Below are 16488 nucleotides of genomic sequence, written 5' to 3' on the forward strand. Positions count from 1 at the left end.
TGGTTGGATAATGTAGTTCTGCAATCCTTGAGTTTAATACGGATATTTGCAGAAAGTTTCGAAAAATGGCGGGTATTTATATTATGGATATTACTGTAAATTGGTTGGTGACTCAGTATATCATCCTGCATATAACTGTTTAGAAGCGCATCGGATATGAACCATCACCGAAGTTGGATATTTGATCTTTGCACTAAAACACTCAAGTATGACCAAATTCAGAGGCTGTATAGATATCCACTCAGGCCAAGTCAAGCAAATTGTCGGTGGGACCTTGGTGTCTGACGATAGAGACGACCCCAACGACGTCCAGACCAACTTTACGTCAGAAAAGCCGTCCTCTTACTACGCGCAGCTCTACAAGCAGAGCCAATTGACTGGCTGCCACGTCATTAAGCTTGGGTCACTTCCAACGAATGACGAAGCGGCCTTGAGCGCCGTGAAAACCTGGCCCCACGGCCTCCAGGTGGGCGGTGGGATTACTGACGCGAATGCCAAATGGTGGATCGAACAGGGCGCCTCTCACGTTATCATCACTTCGTGGCTCTTTCCTGCCGGCGAGTTTTCGCTTGAAAGGTTGCAGAACGTTTCCAAGAGCGTTGGCAAGAAGCATTTAGTCGTTGACTTGAGCTGCCGCACTGTGGTCAACGCCGCTGGAGATAATGAATGGGTCGTGGCCATGAACAAGTGGCAGACCTTGACATCCAGCAAGCTCTCCGCTCAGTTTTTCAGAGACCTTAGTAAGTACTGTGATGAGTTTTTAGTCCACGCTGCCGACGTTGAGGGGTTATGCAACGGGATCGACGAGGAGTTGGTGACCAGATTGGGCGAATGGTGTGGCAAGTTGGACGTTCCGGTCACCTACGCCGGTGGTGCAAAGAGTATCAATGACTTGGCGCTTGTCCAGAAGTTGAGTAACGGTAGCGTTGATTTGACATTTGGCAGTGCTTTGGACATCTTTGGGGGGGAACTCGTCACCTTCGACGATCTTATCAAGTGGAACCAGGAACATTGAGCTGTGAATACGAATAATTGTAATGAAATTGAGTCGGGTGTAAACCTACCAGAAACTGTTCAGGATCTTGATACGCATATGGCAGCTCAAGAGCCTGTTGATGGCTAACTCCTAAGCTGTTTGTTTTAGGCATTAAATTCATAAAACTACTCCCCCACATCTGGCACGAATCTATCTACCAATAAAGTTGAGCATGCTCTATATTTATTATACCCTTAAATGCAGATGGAACGATCATGTAAATAGGAAACGTGGAGGTATGCCTCTGCGTACCTTCTCCACCAGTCTCACGATTGGCTCCCGACTCCACCGGCTAGCTTGTGAACATAGTAGTTTATTAGCGAATCATACGCACGCTTGTCCAATCTGTACAAGTTTGCGGCATCAATGTTCAACGGACTGTCGGGCTCCGGATCCGTCAATAACAGAACAATCGCCATGGCCGCGTTTAGGAGGTTCCACGCGGGAGACCAGCCTCCATCCTTGGCACTGGCGTCGAGCAAGCTAAGACAGATCTCACCGGTCTCGAAGTTGATGTTCGGATGGATGATTTGGGTCACAAAGGATATTTTCGGAGGCTGGGTGGGATAAGTGGGCGGCACATCAATTTTGAGCACCCAGGTCCCACCCTCGTAAGGAGAGTCTTCCGGCCCGCTGATCGTGCAATCCCAATGGTGCATGTCAACCTCGGCGTCAGGAGAAGGTTTACTGGGCTGTAGATCAACAATATTTGGTGGGAGTGTGTTGGCAGACTGGTGGTCCTGGACGGATTTGTACTCCTTCATCAAGCGTTTTAACGAGTTCATAGTGGCGGGATATGCCGAAGGAATTCCCTGGGATCGAGTCGGTATAAAGTGTGGTCAAGACAAGAGCGTGATAAGGGTTAAGCACGTAACGGCGTTCGGCAGGATTTTCAGCACTTTTTGTGGAGAATCACACTGTGACGAGCGTCGTATCTTATCGTAGAACTACCAGGAATATTAATTTCGCGAACATAATAATTTTCGCGAATAAACAACGCCCGTTCACCCAGACCTACAGCATTTGCATGAGCAGACATGAGTATTGAGTTTCGACACTATTCAGATTTGATTTGCCGATGGCTTGATACTTCTAGGATAGGGGGAACCACCCCGCTGGCCCACGTTTTGAACACTTCGAGAAAATCGTCCACACTCTCCGCATCTAAAAGCTCCTTTTTCGGGATTGACTCCTTCGCCAACCGTTTCCATTTACTATCGGCCACAGACGACCGACTTAATTCCAATAGCGTAGAAAGATAAATTCCAAGTTCCGGCATCACCTGTTTTTCTTGATCGCACAAGGTTCTCTCATTGTCCATGGAAAACCTGGCCGTCAACCAGAGAAGGGTTTGGAAGCGGGGAAAAGTGAATTTCCGGGGAACTTTGGTCGCTTGTTCAATGCGCGCTAGCTTGACCTGCTGGGGGATGTTAAATATCGTCAAGAAGTTACCCCCTATGACGACGGTATCGACGGGTGTGTAAACGGCATGGATCCAACCAGAGGGGATGATAAACGCATCGCCCTCATACAAGTCTACCCTGATACCACCAGTGACAAAGTCGCCGAGCCAGACTTGGTTCTGGTCCCCTCTCAAGCACCACGTTTCATATGCCTTCAAATTAGTGGTGGAAGGCGGGTACATGAGAAACGTTTTCTGGCCCTTGATTACCGTGTAGTACACAGAACTTCCTCCAAAATCGACGTGAAAGTCTGTAAACGACTTTGCCACAGACATCAAACAATACATCGTAACTTGGGGTCTTTCCTTGAACAACACCTCATCGGGACTGGTCAAATCCCACACCCGGTCAACCAAGTCCTGCGTCTGCACGTAGTGGGGCCTTTGCACGCGGGAACTCAACTCGGGAAACTGCGATATCTCCAAGCTGATCACATTGCGGATCCGGTCCCGGTCTTCCGACGGGGAATTAAAGTAATCTCGCCACATTCCAGCGGTCCAGTTGGGGCACCCGTTCTGTGTAAGCACATCCATGACCTCTATCGGCGCGTCTTCGCCAATAAACCCCACCACCTCTGTCACCGTAAGCGTGGTCGGTACCTCAAGGCCAAGTCCATCGCGTTTAGCTCGCGGGATGTATACCGGGGTTGGTAGACCCGTGACCATGGCGTAATCCGAGGTGAATGTTTTCCCGTGTAGAGTGACGACCGCATCTGTACCTGTAAATGACAAAAGCTTCAGGATGTGAGGGTGGTTGAACTTGTCAAGCGCTAGCACGTTCCCGTTGCCTTCATTGAGCGCGACATAATCTATCTGCACCCTCTGTCGCTTGGATTTGCGCTTGTAAACCGATGGTCCGTTTGCGTCGAAACACTTCGAGCAATGATATTCGGAGATGCTGTCTCCCTCCAGGGCGGTGAGGTGCACGCAGTGGTTGTGGTACCACTGGTCGCAGATATTGCACTGGATCCAATTGATTCGTATCTTCTGGGACTCATCAGAGCATAATGGACATTCTTCGAGGGAAAACATAGCCTGTAGGTCTTGTCTCAACCACTAATCGCAAAACCTTTCAAGACGAACCAGCACAATTACTATTGCTGCATGTCGCGACATGCAGCACCCCAAAGGGTCGTGCGTAGATCACACTTTAGCTACCTGTTTCGAATCTCAATTTTTCCAATAAGTGCATTGACTGAAAAATGCTGTGAGCTTGGAGATATGATTCCAGTTATCGACCGTATCCACCAGATGTTGTCACTTAACAGGTCCATTATACAGGTATCTAAAATCCAGAGCCGTGCCTTCTCTCAGTCTTTGAGAGCGGCCAACGAAGCCAAGGCGGAAGCGCCAGAAGCGGCCAACTTTGCACACGCCAAGAGATGGGTCAAGCCATCCAAGTCCGCCATGCACGAGGTATTTGACTTGGCCTCTAAGAACTCCAAGGCTACCGAGGAGTCCCCAACTAACACAATCAACGACAGATTCCACCGTTCCTTCAACTCCGGAGCCACCGTTGACCCATACGACTTCAACTATGCCTCCATCAAGTGGCTGTCAAAGCAGAACTACGAGACGAAGCGCTCCAAGGGTGACATCATGAAGAAGCTTAACATTAATCCGCAGGACTTGTACGTGTGCACCACCTTGTTGTCTAACTACACATCAGAAACTGGTAGAATTCACTCCGCCGAAGTTAACAACTTTAACGCTATCACCCAAAAGAGATTATCGAAGGCCATAAAGAGAGCCCAGAGCATCGGTTTGTTGTCCAAGTGGCACAAGGATATCCAGAGTTTGTTACCGCGTTCCAGCAGACAGCTCCGTCGTTTCTAAACGGTGAAACTTCATTCCTTTTCTCAGCGAGAAGCTTGTAAATATATATGTTGCGATAATGGATTATTGCGTCGAATCGATGTAGAAAGAATCACAGTGTCCACTGAGGACTGAAAGACTCAACCGACGTCAAATTACAATTCCTACCCTCACACTAATCCGAAGTGTGAATTATGATCATTTCTTTTTAGAGCCACGAATATGCCAATAGTAACGGACAATTAAATATTACATAAAGAAAAGGATATTATATAAAGCGAAGTACAAATTAATTTCCATTCAGCAGATAATATCATACAAAAATGTACAAGTATGAGCAGTAATTTGTACCAGCAGACAAAGACGTCAGTTTCATATGCATGGAGAAATTCGATGAGTATTCCTCTATCCTCCAGGTAGTAAGCCACCCTGTGAGACTAGTCAAAGTATCTACAAAATAATGGAAAGATATAACCTTCCTAAAGTCTTTTCTAAAACAACACCCTTTGAATACGCATCGCGCGGCTCCAATCAGAGTACAATCGCCCCCAAATACGATGAATCATACTTCATGGGAATACTTCAATCATTTTAAAGGCCTATTCTAATACAAATTTACGGGTAGAGCCTCCTTCCGCTCCCTCGCCTGTGCAATGAGCCTCAGGTCTGGCCCATTCAATCTAATGTACACATCCGTACCCATGCCAAAATACGTCTGCACGCTCATCTTTCCGCCAAACATTTCCACATAGGCACGGCTCAAGGGTAACCCGTACCCCATGCCCGCAACGATATTGCCCGCGACGCCTGGCGGGGCGTTCAATGTCTTGTACGCTTCGCCCTCGCCGCTCTGATATGTCGAGAAACTGAAGTCAAACATCTTGGCCACCGTTTCTGGGGGGATTCCGCTACCCTCGTCTCTGACTCTGATTTCCAAGGTTTGGTGGTTATCTTCTGCGTAGCTGGGCACGATGGTGACCCGGATAGGCTTTGCGACACCCCCCTCGATCAACGCGCGACTGGAGTTCTTCAAGACTTCGGTGAGCACGTACTCGATATGGGTGGGAATGTACGGGAACACAACGTCCTCACCGCTGTCAATGACAAGGGAGCATTTATCGTCGTACTTCAATTCACACATATCGTTAACATACTCCGAACAGCGACGCACCAACTTAGCGGGCTCCAACTGCAAGTCTATCACTCCCAGATAGTTGTCCGTGGGCGGCTGGAAAATCTGGGTATGCTGGCGCGAGATGAGCCTCATGAAGATGCGCTCTTTCAAGTGCTGGTCGAGGAATTCGGACGTCTGGGTCTCAGTCAAAAACGTGCCGGTTACCTCCTGAAACCCCTTTGACAATGTGGGTATCGTGTCGGAGTGCATCTCGTTGAATTCCTCTAGCTTCGACACAATGAACAGGTTATCCGTGCTGTGCGGCAGGGTGAATATGGACAATAAGTTTCGCATGGTGTCGAGGTACAAGTTGTAGTTCTCGGCGATGTTTGGATTCAACACCGCAATGTATGGCAAGCTTCGAAACGCCTTGATACGCCGCGCGTTGTATATCAACAAGGTGTCGACTGTCTGGTAGGCGTGCTTGAGGAGAATAGCATCGCGCTGGGTCACAGAGATGTCTTTGTCCGTGAAACTGTCCGATAAGAAGTCGTTGATGCTGAGAGATTTGAGGGACTTGGAGGCGTATTCCCGCACGATCAAGTCGAGCGACAATCTCGTTTGGTACTGCATCTGGAACGCTTCCGCCTTCGTGGCGTATGTTCTCAGTAGCGTGAGTGCGGCCCATCGACACGCGACCTTAGGGGTGTGGAGGAGTCTCGGAAGCATAAAGAAAGACAAATATTGAATAAGGCAAGCAATGAGGGTGAGTGTTATGAATGAATGAGAATGAATAGAAAGGTTAGTGAGCGGGACGTGAGTGAGAAGGGTCAAAAGTTGGGGTGATGTCGTCACGCTAAGATCACCTGCGGGCTGTATGAATACGCTCATGTACCCTTCAGAGGCATGAAAAGAGTCATTTGCGCCGGAGTAGGCGTGGCGGCACACGACCTTCGGGCCGTTGAACAGTCAGACACTTAGGCCCTACGACGAACGCCACTCCTCGTACTAGTTGTTATAAGAGGCTGGTCATTACAATCCAATCAGACTTTATAACGACAGGCCTGATCTGGCCGGTCATACTAATGCAGCGGTCAAATTCCCAACGATTCTACAGGGTGTAACAAATATGTGTATTGATGCAAATAGAGTAGACATAACCGAGAAGCTAAAGAATTAAACGGTAGGAATACCTGAGAGTGGACGGGGAGAAGAGAGAGATTTAAAATCAGCTTGCCCTGGCCATACAACCAGCTGGCAAGTGGCGCTTCACGCAACAGATAAGCCAAGAGAGCTTAACGCAATCTTCTGGCTTCTCTTTCGGACTCCATCAAGGACAAGATGTCATTTTCTCTGACTGGGCCCTTGACATTTCTGACAATGGTTCTGGAAGAGTCGTCCAAGAACTCAACTCTGACTTGGGTAACACCACCTCTGGAACCGGTTCTGCCGAGAACCTTGATGACCTTGGCCAAAGTGACTTGAGTTTTAGTATCCATTTTGTGTAGCGTGTGGAGATTAGAGAGAGAAAAAAACAACTTCCCCAAACGGGGCTGGAAGACACATATACATCGTGTTTGTATATGGTGGTTGAGGTTGGCGATGGCCAGGACAACAGGCGGGAGAGGTTTCCTGGGTGAAAATTTTCGACCAGCGCGTGGACGTGAAAATCTCGTCCGTCAACATGCAGGACAAATATTCTAGATGTTCTCCACGGAATATCACATGATTTACCGCGGGCACGACGACGACCCAACTTAGCCCACGTGAATGGGTGACTCAGCTCTACCCGATCTTACAATGGTTATTATCGGCGTGCAGCATCGCGCTTAGGGGAAAATTTGGTGAGGTTCGAAAACTCGATGACACACCTGGAGTATCACACTCCAGCCCCCCTGAATCCTTTATGTAAAAACATTTATATCCGAATAAACTGGTCTTAACCCCCCATATATTTAATTACCCCCTTACGTACCTGCCATGGATTTAGTCAACCACTTAACCGATAGATTGTTGTTCGCTGTCCCAAAGAAGGGCAGACTCAACGAAAAGGCCGTTGCCTTGTTAAACGGCTCCGATATCAAGTTCCGCAGATCTAACAGATTGGACATTGCTCTATCCACAAACTTGCCGATTGCCCTTATCTTCTTGCCAGCCGCCGACATTCCAACCTTCGTGGGTGAGGGTAAGTGTGACTTGGGTATTACTGGTGTGGACCAAGTGCAAGAGTCTGGCGTTGAGGTCGACTTGGTCATGGACTTGTTGTTCGGCTACTGTAGGTTACAGGTCCAGGTTCCGGTTAACGGGCCATACAAGAAGCCAGAAGAGCTAATCGGGAAGACCATCACAACCAGCTTCACCAACTTGGCCACCGAGTACTTCATGAAGTTGGAAGGTGTTACTGACGCCAAGGATATGAAGACAACCATCAAGTTTGTTGGTGGTTCTGTCGAAGCCTCTTGTGCCTTGGGTGTTGCTGATGCCATTGTGGATTTAGTTGAAAGCGGTGAGACCATGAAGGCTGCCGGGTTGATCGACATTGACACTGTCTTGCCAACCTCTGCGTATTTGATTGCCTCTAAGAACCCATCCAGGCCAGACTTGGTCAAGATTATCGAGGACAGAATGCTTGGTGTTATGACTGCCCAAAAATACGTCTTGTGTAACTACAACGCCCCTAGAACCAATTTGAAGGAAATCTTGGCTGTCACTCCAGGCAGAAGAGCCGCCACTGTGTCCCCATTGGACGATGAAGAGTGGGTTGCCGTCAGTGCCATGGTTGAGAAGAAGAACCTCGGTAACGTAATGGATGAATTGAAGAGTAAGGGTGCCACTGATATTTTAATCTTCGACATCCAGAATTCCCGTGTTTAGTCTGGTGGCATTTGTGGATGCCATAAAGAAAATATAGTCATTGATAGATAGGTGCCGTGAGACATGTAGGGTTGCGTGGATTAGCCAGCAGAATGTGCAACCAGAAAGTTTACAAGTAGAGCTACAAATCTCAGTCCACAGAACATTACAACGGTTATTTATTGTCCCTTAGACACCAGAGCATGTAACCTCCGTTCAAGCGTCTTGATGGCCAGATCAACCCGGGATTTGTCATTCCCGGTAACTATAAAGGTGACGAAATCACTAGCATTTCCAGAACTTTCAGTCAGGGTAAGGTCGCTTCCAAAAGTAATCACCCTGTCCGGCTGTACTGAAACGGTATTATTATTATCCATGTAAAACATGCACCCGGTATCGTCGATCAATTTCTGAAGATTAACGGCTTTGGGTCCAAGCAATGCGGCTATATGGGTTTGGTGTATTCTCAATGCCCGAATATTTGAGTTGATAGAAGTGATATTGTGGCAGACCATTTCTTTAACTGCCATTAAGCTTTGATCTCGTCCAACCCCATCATTGCTATGAACAACGATTACCGGGGATGAGGAGTCAGAAGTCCAAGTGATGGTTAAGCTCGGATTTAGCCTTTGCATGTCAATGAGGCCAAATCCATACTTTATGGTGGCCAAGCAACGCATCACTCGAGGGTTGAGCGGTAAAAGTACAGGAGCAAGAGGAATATGAACCGAATCCTTAGTGATAGTGTCCAAGCGCGCGCGGATTTCGGTTACACCGCTTTGAAGAGCATGCTTGGTCGGTCCGTAGACAATAATATTGACAAACGGCGATAACTTCTCCTTGTATTCGTGTATCAGTTCAGTCAATTCATCAGTAAACTCGATCATCGCGCCAGTTTGATCTCGAATTTTCAAAACGTTGAGGGCATTTTGGCCGATTAACGGGTAGGCCACTCTCCGCGAGATATGGGTAAATATGTAGAAGTTCTTGGGCGAAAGATGTCTCAGGATAAGTCTCAGGGCGATCTTTCTCATTCGTTGTATGTTTGTTTCATTATTTGCCCTTGTAGAAGTGATGACAACATCCTGGTCCACTCTCCGGAACCCAAGGTATACCCCCTTTAGGTCGGAGTACTTTGCGGAGGCATTTCTTAACACGTTATAGATACCCATCAAATGACTATTGTGTATGGAGAAAGCTTGGATTTGAGGGGTTATATTTAATGGAAGTTTGCATACCACTGAATTCTTGTCAAAATTATCAATCATTTTGCGTAACACTTCCAGTGCTAAGTTGATGTCTGCATCATTATCAGCGGAAATCCGGAGTGTATGGGACTTGTTAATGACATGAGACTTCATCGGGTAGATGTCTTTTTCCTGCTTGGTAATTCGCGTTTTGGTGGCATCTTCAACGGAATGGAGTAACCGGCCTTTGTTAGCCATAAATGCATGGAAGTACTCATCGGGAACCTCAACCACGCAAGGCTTGGATTTTTGAGACAACCGCGCAACCTTCTGGTTGAGAATGGTTTCGACTTGCCGTACCTGTTCAGGATCGGTCCCGTATATCTTGATTTTCCTGAAATCGCTGGCCGAGCCGGTAACCTGGCTTGAATCATAATTGTCAAATTCAATATTCACCCCATACGTTTCAATTAATACATTGATATTCGAGAGGCCAGGACCCTTAATGAGCGGTGTATGATACTCCGGTATCAACAAAGTCAGAGTATGTGCGATTCGGCCATTGAACATTCGCTCAGCGATATCTGACATCGAAGACTGCGCGTTTTGCACTGGCGAAACAACCAAACCCTTCAATTTGGCAATACGTTTTTCGACCATGTCATAGGCATCTTGAAGAAACAGGTTGTCGGTTTTACGTCTTATTAAAATTTCTGCTTCACTCACGGAGATGTCGGTGCTAGTAACATCTTGGATTCGCTCCAACTCTCTCGTGAACGTCTTCCATTCCTTCGTCGACTTGCGATGTGGGCCAAGCGATAAATGCTTGACGGAATCCTTCAATGCATGGTATTTACCTCTTAACATTGTAGCCGCCTCCCTGACAGCGGTTCTATTGGCACCTGTGACGTAAAGTGTGTGCGTATTGCGGCCTGATCTCTGTATGGATACAGAAACACCATACCGTTGGATCAATCCCTTTACGAACCAATCTCCCGCTCCGTATAGATTTTCCTTATAGTATGCCTCGATCAGCATAACAATGGCATTGGAAGTAACGTCATTTACTTTTTGCAACGTGGCTTCAAACAACTTGGTAAAGTCTTGTTCGTTCATGGCGCGAGGACGTTGCAATAAAATGGTGGCCTCACCCAGGTTGTAGAAATGCAAGCGGTTCTTTAAAGCAAGTGACTTAGCCCCTGTCTCTGGAGGCATGAATATTGTAATACCTTCCAATTTTAAACCATCCTTAAACAATGGAACGTATTCTTTTCTGATGGAAATGACTTTCAGTCTCGTACGAAACTCTGCCACCCATTGGTTTAATCTGGACCGAAGCTGTTTTACATGACCAAATTCTGAGCCAGAAAGATGGCAGGTGACGCCCCCAAACTCAAACTTGGCGTGCGATTCACGAGCGCCCTTCCGTAACCTGTTATTGTATAGTTTTCGGAAGATGGAGGTCTTGACCGGGTCAAAAAGCCTCACACTAATGTTGTGGGGTTCCTTGTTTGAAATTTTGGAAGAGAAATCCGTATCTGATAGGATACTCACCTTGGTCGTAGAGCTCGAACCACCAAACAAATCGTCGTCTGTCCAATCTGAAGCATTCTGAGGCATGTGGAATAGGTAGTGCTGGATGGGAATAAAAGGTAGGGAGAGGCTCGAGGGCCTTGTGCCACGTCTCACTGTTAAACGGATGAGCATACTCTGAGCTATCTGCCCCGATACATCGATCTTAGTGGATAACGTTGAATGGGTTAGGCTTTAGATGTGATGCTTTCATCGCTTTTTCAAAGAATTTTCGTGCATATTCATCGCCTGCATGCCCATTACATGAGCCGCTCCATTTTTTAAGCATGCATTAGAGAGTTACCATGAGTTGATCTTTATCTTTCATACACTAGAGGGGGGGAAAAAAAAACCAACACCTACGCGGAAGATTAGAGACCAACTTTTTTTTAAAAATAGACGTTGAAGTTACTGGTGATACTCGGAGCCTCCTTGCTGCGTTGTTTGGGCATAGCTAGACTGGTCGTTTCCAGTGTTGGGGTTGTTGCTCTGAGTTTCGCCTGCAACGCTATCCTTGAAGTTCTGTCTGGCCCAGAATCGCAATAGCAAGTCACCATACTTCTGCAATTCGTTCAAACTAATCAATAACTTGAAATCAATCAATAGCAAGAACTGGATCTCGAGATAGTTCAACTCGTCTAAGGGCAACCCACCGACCTTGGCATAACGTGAGTTCTTGTAGAAAATGTCCGAGAAGAACTTTGAAGACACAGTGATACCACTGATGATCAACCTGTGGATGTTGAAGCTGTCCATAACAAACTGGTCTGTCTTTGGTGGCATACCAGACGCACTCCCAGCAGAACCAGGAGACGTAAACTGGTTCGGGGTGCCTGTGCTGGACGATAATCCGAACTGTTGCTGCTGGTTATTGCCTGCGAGTGCAGTCGCCTTCTTCGCAATTCTGTCGAAATACACCAACAAGCTCAAAAAAACCTCATTGGTCACAGGACAATACTTTAAAACTCTGGTGAGGTACGAGTGTAAACTTATGGCCGGAACATTCTTTCCGTGAAACGCTAAAACGTTAGCCAAGTATCGATTTTCCGCGGAGGCTGCTGAATTGTTTCCGTCGCCGGAATTTAGGTCTTGGCTCTGCTGCTGCTGTTGAGACAACTCGTTGAAGTGGTTCGGATGAAGCTTGTCGTTGGCATCAATAATTTTGGTCAAAAGGGACGAGAGCATTACCAATAACTTGTCCACGGGATATGTGGCGATATTCAAGTGCTCTTCATTGGGGTCCAACGACCCCAAAAAGTCTTGGTACGACATCTTTGATTCATCCTCTTCATCTGCAAGACCATAGAAATCATACATATTGGCTTGCTCCGAATACTGTTCCGGGGTGAAATCACTGTTAGAGTACAGTTGATCGTAGGTCTCACTGGGAAGCTGAGGGAAGTTGCCGCTAGAGCTGCCATTTTGATTTAAGGATTGCCCTAGCCTTTGGTTGTCGAACCCCGAGGCTGGCAGAGGCTGTTGGATTTGGAGTCCGCCATTGCTAGTAACTGGAGAAAAGTGATTCGACTCTTGGTACGCAAACGCGTTGATGTTATCGGTGTTGATAGTGGTGGTTGGTATGCTATGGTTGGTGCTCAACGGCTGGAAGAAGTTGTTGCCCGAGGACGATGACATTAAGTTGTTAGGGTTGGTGAAGGAGTTCAGCGGAGGGATGGACGTGTATGAGTTGGATACAACGGTCGGGGTATTGTGGAAGGGGATGGGAATGTTGTTATGCAGTTGAGATAAGGCTGATTGTGGCTCTAGCCGGTCAAAGTCTGCAAAATTGCGTTGTTGCGAGAAAGAGCCAGTCTGAGACGGGTTGGCGGGGTACTGGATAAATCCATTGCTGGCCGATCCAAATTGTGCGTTGTTCTGTTGAACGTGATAGCTTGGCTGCTGTGGCTGCGGGGTGGTTTGTTGAGAGCGCAACAAATTCTGGGTGAGGTTGGAGGTACGGGATAAGTTTGAGTTTGAGTGGTACAAGTCGCCCAAGGAGGGCCTATGGTGGACAGGTATGAACTGGTTGCCATTACCCACGGAGGTGGAAGCCTGGTAACTGGGTGGCTCTGCTCGGGGGCTGAAGTTTGAAGGGGAGTTGTGGAAGCCGTGGCTCGAACTCATAGACGAGGATAGGTACGGGTCGGCAGCATAGACGTCGCCGGTTTGCGGGTGCTGTGCTTGGTTGTCGAGCTGTGGCTGACCCTGGAAGTACTGGGGCTGATCGACATTCATATCATTATGGCCGATAGGGATTCCAATGGGGTTGGATTCGGACATGCTATGGTATTGGATGTGTGGCGGCTGTTGAACAGAAGAGAGGTACTAATGCAAATTGATACAGTAAGCGGGGCGTAACGGGAGCAGAACGGTGTAATTCCCGAATTCAAGTGTCAGCCCTGGTATACTCAGTGCGACGTGGTTGGAAGTGGAGACAGGACGGGAGGTACCTTACTGGGCCGAGTCGAGCTATCTCTATGGGGAGGTTCATGAGTACACCCAAGACTATAGCATTGGCTTGTGAACGGGCTTGCATGGAATCATAGGCCTGTCGAAGGGCGGGTAACCTCAGGTGGTTCGCGTTCTGGCTACTTTCGACCCGCTCTTTCGCGGAACGTTTTACCTGCGAAATTGACCTTCGCGAAATTAAAGATCACGTGGAATATTTGCTCGCTTTTAATTTCCGTCATAGTTGCAGAACTCGATCGCACATAATTGTTTCACGACTATAGACAAGTATCGCCGTTCTACACGGCTCAAGAAAGCACTATACACCACACCATGTCTACTGGTTCTAAGATTACCTTTGGTTCCTCTTGTGTCCTTGCCGTCGGGACCATGTTATGGGTCCACTCTGTGCACAGAACCGAGAGATTGAACTTGCAACAGGGCCCAATCAAGGATGCAGCCAGAGTGGCCGCCAAGCAAGAAAGGAGGGAGTTGAAGAAGACCAGCGAGGAAGCCGCTGTTATTTCCAGAAAGAAGATGTTGAACGAGCAAGAGCATCTCTTACAGTTGGAGTTGAGAGAGAAGTACGCCAAGTTACAGCCTTTGGATGGCGAGATTGTCCAAGGTGAGATGGCGTCGAGAAAGGATTGAGATCCGTCCATCTTGCTATGAATATCTTCCTGTATATAGATGAATAAATTTAAGACGTTTGACCGTGACGGCGGCGATGTAGTTCCGACTTTATTCATGGAAGGCCTTGCAGGCATCCCGGACATTAACCTGCGCGATCTCGGGCTGCCACCAGAGACTGTATAAAACAGAAGTAATTCCCAGTATGGGCTCTGTGAACTTTAATTTACCCTTTTTTTTTGACCACCCCTGACCCGTTTCAATGCTTGCCTCTACTGTTTTAAAGAGATCCTCCAACTTAGCCAGAGTTTCCATCATGTCCGCCAGATCTGCCCACACTTTGACTCCAGTATGTAACTATATTTAAGGGTGAACCTTCTCTTTTGCGTTTTATCGAGAAGTCGCACCAACATCCCATTCTCAATTTTGATCAACTAACAGACTCTTCAGGTCAGAACTTACGACGCCCCTCCACCAGCTGCTTCCTACTCCCAGGCCATTAAGGCTAATGGGTTCGTCTACGTCAGTGGCCAGATTCCTTTTAACTCTGATAACAAGCCAGTCGGCGGCTCTGTCGCTAACCAGGCTGAGCAGTGTATCAAAAACGTCTCTTCCGTTTTGGAAGCCGCCAACTCTGGCTTGAAGCACATTGTGAAGGTCAATGTCTTTTTGACTGATATGGCCGACTTTGCTGAGTTCAACGGCGTCTATGCCAAGTACTTCAACGACCACAAGCCTGCTAGATCCTGTGTTGCCGTCAAGGCCTTGCCAATGGGGGTCCCAGTCGAAATTGAGGCTGTTGCCGTTGAAAAAGACTAAACGTTGAGAGTGTCTATAGTGGATGTGGAATATCCCACTCTTCTAGTTAAGACTGTGCCGTACGATGAATTGGTCTACATGCACTTGTAGGTGCTAATATCGGCGGGATTACCAGTCTTGTGTCTAAATATTAATTATTTAATCTAGATGTTCTCAACCTGCTGTTGTTACCCCCTCGTACTGTAAGGTAACTCGTACATGATGAAAGGTGCTCCCAGTAGATAACCAGAGCTAATCTCATTAATGGGCTTAATGCATTGTGAAGCTCCCCTGTGTGAGCCGTATTGTTATCATCATCTACACGGGTTTCTGACTTGGACCATAAGTGGTATATTTTCAATCCTTAAACATCTACCGAACTTTTTGGCCAACTCAGTTTTTCTCCATTGGGTTGGCTTAGTGCGGGGTGAGAAACGTTGGGTGTCATAAACGGGCTGCGTACAGGACAACGTTCTCTAATATGCGTGTCTTTACCGTACTCTGTTGAAGGACCGGGTAATACCGCCTTTCTTTTTTTCGCTCGAAAATCAAATGGAAAATTTACCGTGCACACGTACAGAAAAATACAAAGGCGGCCATACCTTTGGTATTTAGTTGGTAGTCTATCTATACTGACAATTTTTCAAAATGGCTCAACGTGTTACCTACAGAAGAAGAAATCCTTGTATGTCCTTATCTTCTATTTTCTTGGGGAGCGAAGATGCGAAATTAGGGGGTGTCAGAAAGATAGCACCGGCAATGACGATGAAATATCTTTGGCACCATACGAAAGAGAACGAACGGGAAGAGCCACACGGGAATTGACCAGGTAATGATTCAGAAAGGTTACTTACCACTTTGGGGCCGTAATGGATTCAAAGAGAGCCAGAAATCGTACCTCGAGACCAATTTTTTTTTGCTCAGGACCCTTATCATGGATGGTGCCACACCCCGTCAAAGCACCGACAATAGTGCTCGAAGCCAGCAGTATTATGGCTTATTGACAAAGTCTCAATGAGTCCCCCGTTTCCCAAGATCCAAATAGATCCATGAAAGGCAACTCACTAGCCGCATATACGAACCTTCGCTTCCCCCATCGTTTGAACCAGTTACTAACACCCTTTAGACAACACCAAGTCCAACCAAATCAAGGTTGTTAAGACTCCAGGTGGTAAGTTGGTTGCCCAGCACGTCAAGAAGTCCGGTTCCCGCGTCAAGTGTGGTGACTGTGGCCTCGCTTTGGCCGGTATCTCCTCTTTGAGACCAAGAGAATACGCTCAGGTTTCTAAGACCCACAAGACCGTTTCCAGATCTTACGGTGGCTCCAGATGTGCCACCTGTGTTAAGGAAAGAATCGTTAGAGCTTTCTTGATTGAGGAACAAAAGATCGTCAAGAGAGTCTTGAAGGATGCTGCTGAAAAGGAAAAGAAGGCTGAAAAGAAGACTGCCAAGAAGTCTACCAAATAGGTCTTGCCATACTGCTACGTGCTAGCGACCAGGATAACCTTTACCGATATCTCTGTCTCTTGTATGTACCATTGTTCTTATTTTCTCCCCACTCTCGAATCAACTC

At 47.3% G+C, this 16488-nt stretch overlaps 12 protein-coding genes across 12 annotated transcripts; 6 read left to right on the plus strand and 6 right to left on the minus strand.

Moving 5' to 3' along the window:
• Positions 1–208: 208 nt before the first annotated feature.
• On the plus strand, positions 209–1015 carry BABINDRAFT_36450 (1-(5-phosphoribosyl)-5- ((5-phosphoribosylamino)methylideneamino)imidazole-4-carboxamide isomerase; the record flags this gene model as incomplete). Its single annotated transcript, XM_019131773.1, has 1 exon — positions 209–1015. One exon carries the CDS (start codon positions 209–211, stop codon positions 1013–1015), a length of 807 nt encoding a protein of 268 aa, XP_018985293.1.
• A 287-nt stretch (positions 1016–1302) lies between these two features.
• PEX4 (E2 ubiquitin-protein ligase peroxin 4) lies at positions 1303–1821 on the minus strand (the record flags this gene model as incomplete). The annotated part of the gene is made up of 1 exon (XM_019131781.1): positions 1303–1821. The coding sequence occupies one exon, from the start codon at positions 1819–1821 to the stop codon at positions 1303–1305; it is 519 nt and encodes a 172-aa protein (XP_018985294.1).
• Positions 1822–2366: 545 nt separating this feature from the next.
• On the minus strand, positions 2367–3521 carry BABINDRAFT_25368 ([Histone H3]-lysine-36 demethylase; the record flags this gene model as incomplete). The annotated part of the gene is made up of 1 exon (XM_019131355.1): positions 2367–3521. A coding segment is annotated over one exon (1155 nt), but the record flags the coding sequence as incomplete, so codon positions are not given.
• A 384-nt stretch (positions 3522–3905) lies between these two features.
• Positions 3906–4334, plus strand: BABINDRAFT_36271 (mitochondrial 37S ribosomal protein bS18m; the record flags this gene model as incomplete). Its single annotated transcript, XM_019131761.1, has 1 exon — positions 3906–4334. One exon carries the CDS (start codon positions 3906–3908, stop codon positions 4332–4334), a length of 429 nt encoding a protein of 142 aa, XP_018985296.1.
• A 649-nt stretch (positions 4335–4983) lies between these two features.
• BABINDRAFT_28054 (alpha-ketoacid dehydrogenase kinase family protein) lies at positions 4984–6072 on the minus strand (the record flags this gene model as incomplete). The annotated part of the gene is made up of 1 exon (XM_019131418.1): positions 4984–6072. A coding segment is annotated over one exon (1089 nt), but the record flags the coding sequence as incomplete, so codon positions are not given.
• Positions 6073–6520: 448 nt separating this feature from the next.
• BABINDRAFT_137867 (40S ribosomal protein eS28) lies at positions 6521–7267 on the minus strand. The gene has a single exon (XM_019127111.1). The coding sequence runs from the start codon at positions 6924–6926 to the stop codon at positions 6723–6725; it is 204 nt and encodes a 67-aa protein (XP_018985298.1). The 5' UTR covers positions 6927–7267; the 3' UTR covers positions 6521–6722.
• Positions 7268–7293: 26 nt separating this feature from the next.
• On the plus strand, positions 7294–8433 carry HIS1 (ATP phosphoribosyltransferase). Its single transcript, XM_019128920.1, has one exon. It carries the CDS (start codon positions 7408–7410, stop codon positions 8299–8301), a length of 894 nt encoding a protein of 297 aa, XP_018985299.1. The 5' UTR covers positions 7294–7407; the 3' UTR covers positions 8302–8433.
• Positions 8381–11225, minus strand: BABINDRAFT_137865 (KH domain-containing protein). The gene has a single exon (XM_019127110.1). The coding sequence runs from the start codon at positions 11172–11174 to the stop codon at positions 8460–8462; it is 2715 nt and encodes a 904-aa protein (XP_018985300.1). The 5' UTR covers positions 11175–11225; the 3' UTR covers positions 8381–8459.
• A 336-nt stretch (positions 11226–11561) lies between these two features.
• On the minus strand, positions 11562–12263 carry PCL7 (Pcl7p; the record flags this gene model as incomplete). Its single annotated transcript, XM_019130951.1, has 2 exons — positions 11562–11832; positions 11896–12263. Coding segments are annotated over 2 exons (639 nt in total), but the record flags the coding sequence as incomplete, so codon positions are not given.
• Positions 12264–13777: 1514 nt separating this feature from the next.
• BABINDRAFT_161629 (uncharacterized protein) lies at positions 13778–14146 on the plus strand. The gene has a single exon (XM_019128921.1). It carries the CDS (start codon positions 13821–13823, stop codon positions 14136–14138), a length of 318 nt encoding a protein of 105 aa, XP_018985302.1. The 5' UTR covers positions 13778–13820; the 3' UTR covers positions 14139–14146.
• A 257-nt stretch (positions 14147–14403) lies between these two features.
• Positions 14404–14993, plus strand: MMD1 (isoleucine biosynthesis protein). Its single transcript, XM_019128922.1, has 2 exons — positions 14404–14466; positions 14568–14993. Exons 1-2 carry the CDS (start codon positions 14434–14436, stop codon positions 14934–14936), a joined length of 402 nt encoding a protein of 133 aa, XP_018985303.1. The 5' UTR covers positions 14404–14433; the 3' UTR covers positions 14937–14993.
• Positions 14994–15563: 570 nt separating this feature from the next.
• On the plus strand, positions 15564–16382 carry BABINDRAFT_171521 (60S ribosomal protein eL34; the record flags this gene model as incomplete). The annotated part of the gene is made up of 2 exons (XM_019130820.1): positions 15564–15600; positions 16042–16382. 2 exons carry the CDS (start codon positions 15564–15566, stop codon positions 16380–16382), a joined length of 378 nt encoding a protein of 125 aa, XP_018985304.1.
• Positions 16383–16488: the final 106 nt, after the last annotated feature.

This window comes from Babjeviella inositovora (assembly GCF_001661335.1).
Source record: "Babjeviella inositovora NRRL Y-12698 unplaced genomic scaffold BABINscaffold_6, whole genome shotgun sequence".
NCBI classification, from domain to species: Eukaryota; Fungi; Ascomycota; class Pichiomycetes; order Serinales; genus Babjeviella; species Babjeviella inositovora.

Coding starts and splice junctions, on each gene's coding strand:
- MMD1 (XM_019128922.1), top strand. CDS start 14,434: ATGTCCGCCAGATCTGCCCACACTTTGACTCCA. Junction 14,467..14,567: donor CTGCCCACACTTTGACTCCA/GTATGTAACTAT, acceptor CAGACTCTTCAG/GTCAGAACTTACGACGCCCC.
- HIS1 (XM_019128920.1), top strand. CDS start 7,408: ATGGATTTAGTCAACCACTTAACCGATAGATTGTTGTTCGCTGTCCCA.
- BABINDRAFT_137867 (XM_019127111.1), bottom strand. CDS start 6,926: ATGGATACTAAAACTCAAGTCACTTTGGCCAAGGTCATCAAGGTTCTC.
- BABINDRAFT_137865 (XM_019127110.1), bottom strand. CDS start 11,174: ATGCTCATCCGTTTAACAGTGAGACGTGGCACAAGGCCCTCGAGCCTC.
- BABINDRAFT_161629 (XM_019128921.1), top strand. CDS start 13,821: ATGTCTACTGGTTCTAAGATTACCTTTGGTTCCTCTTGTGTCCTTGCC.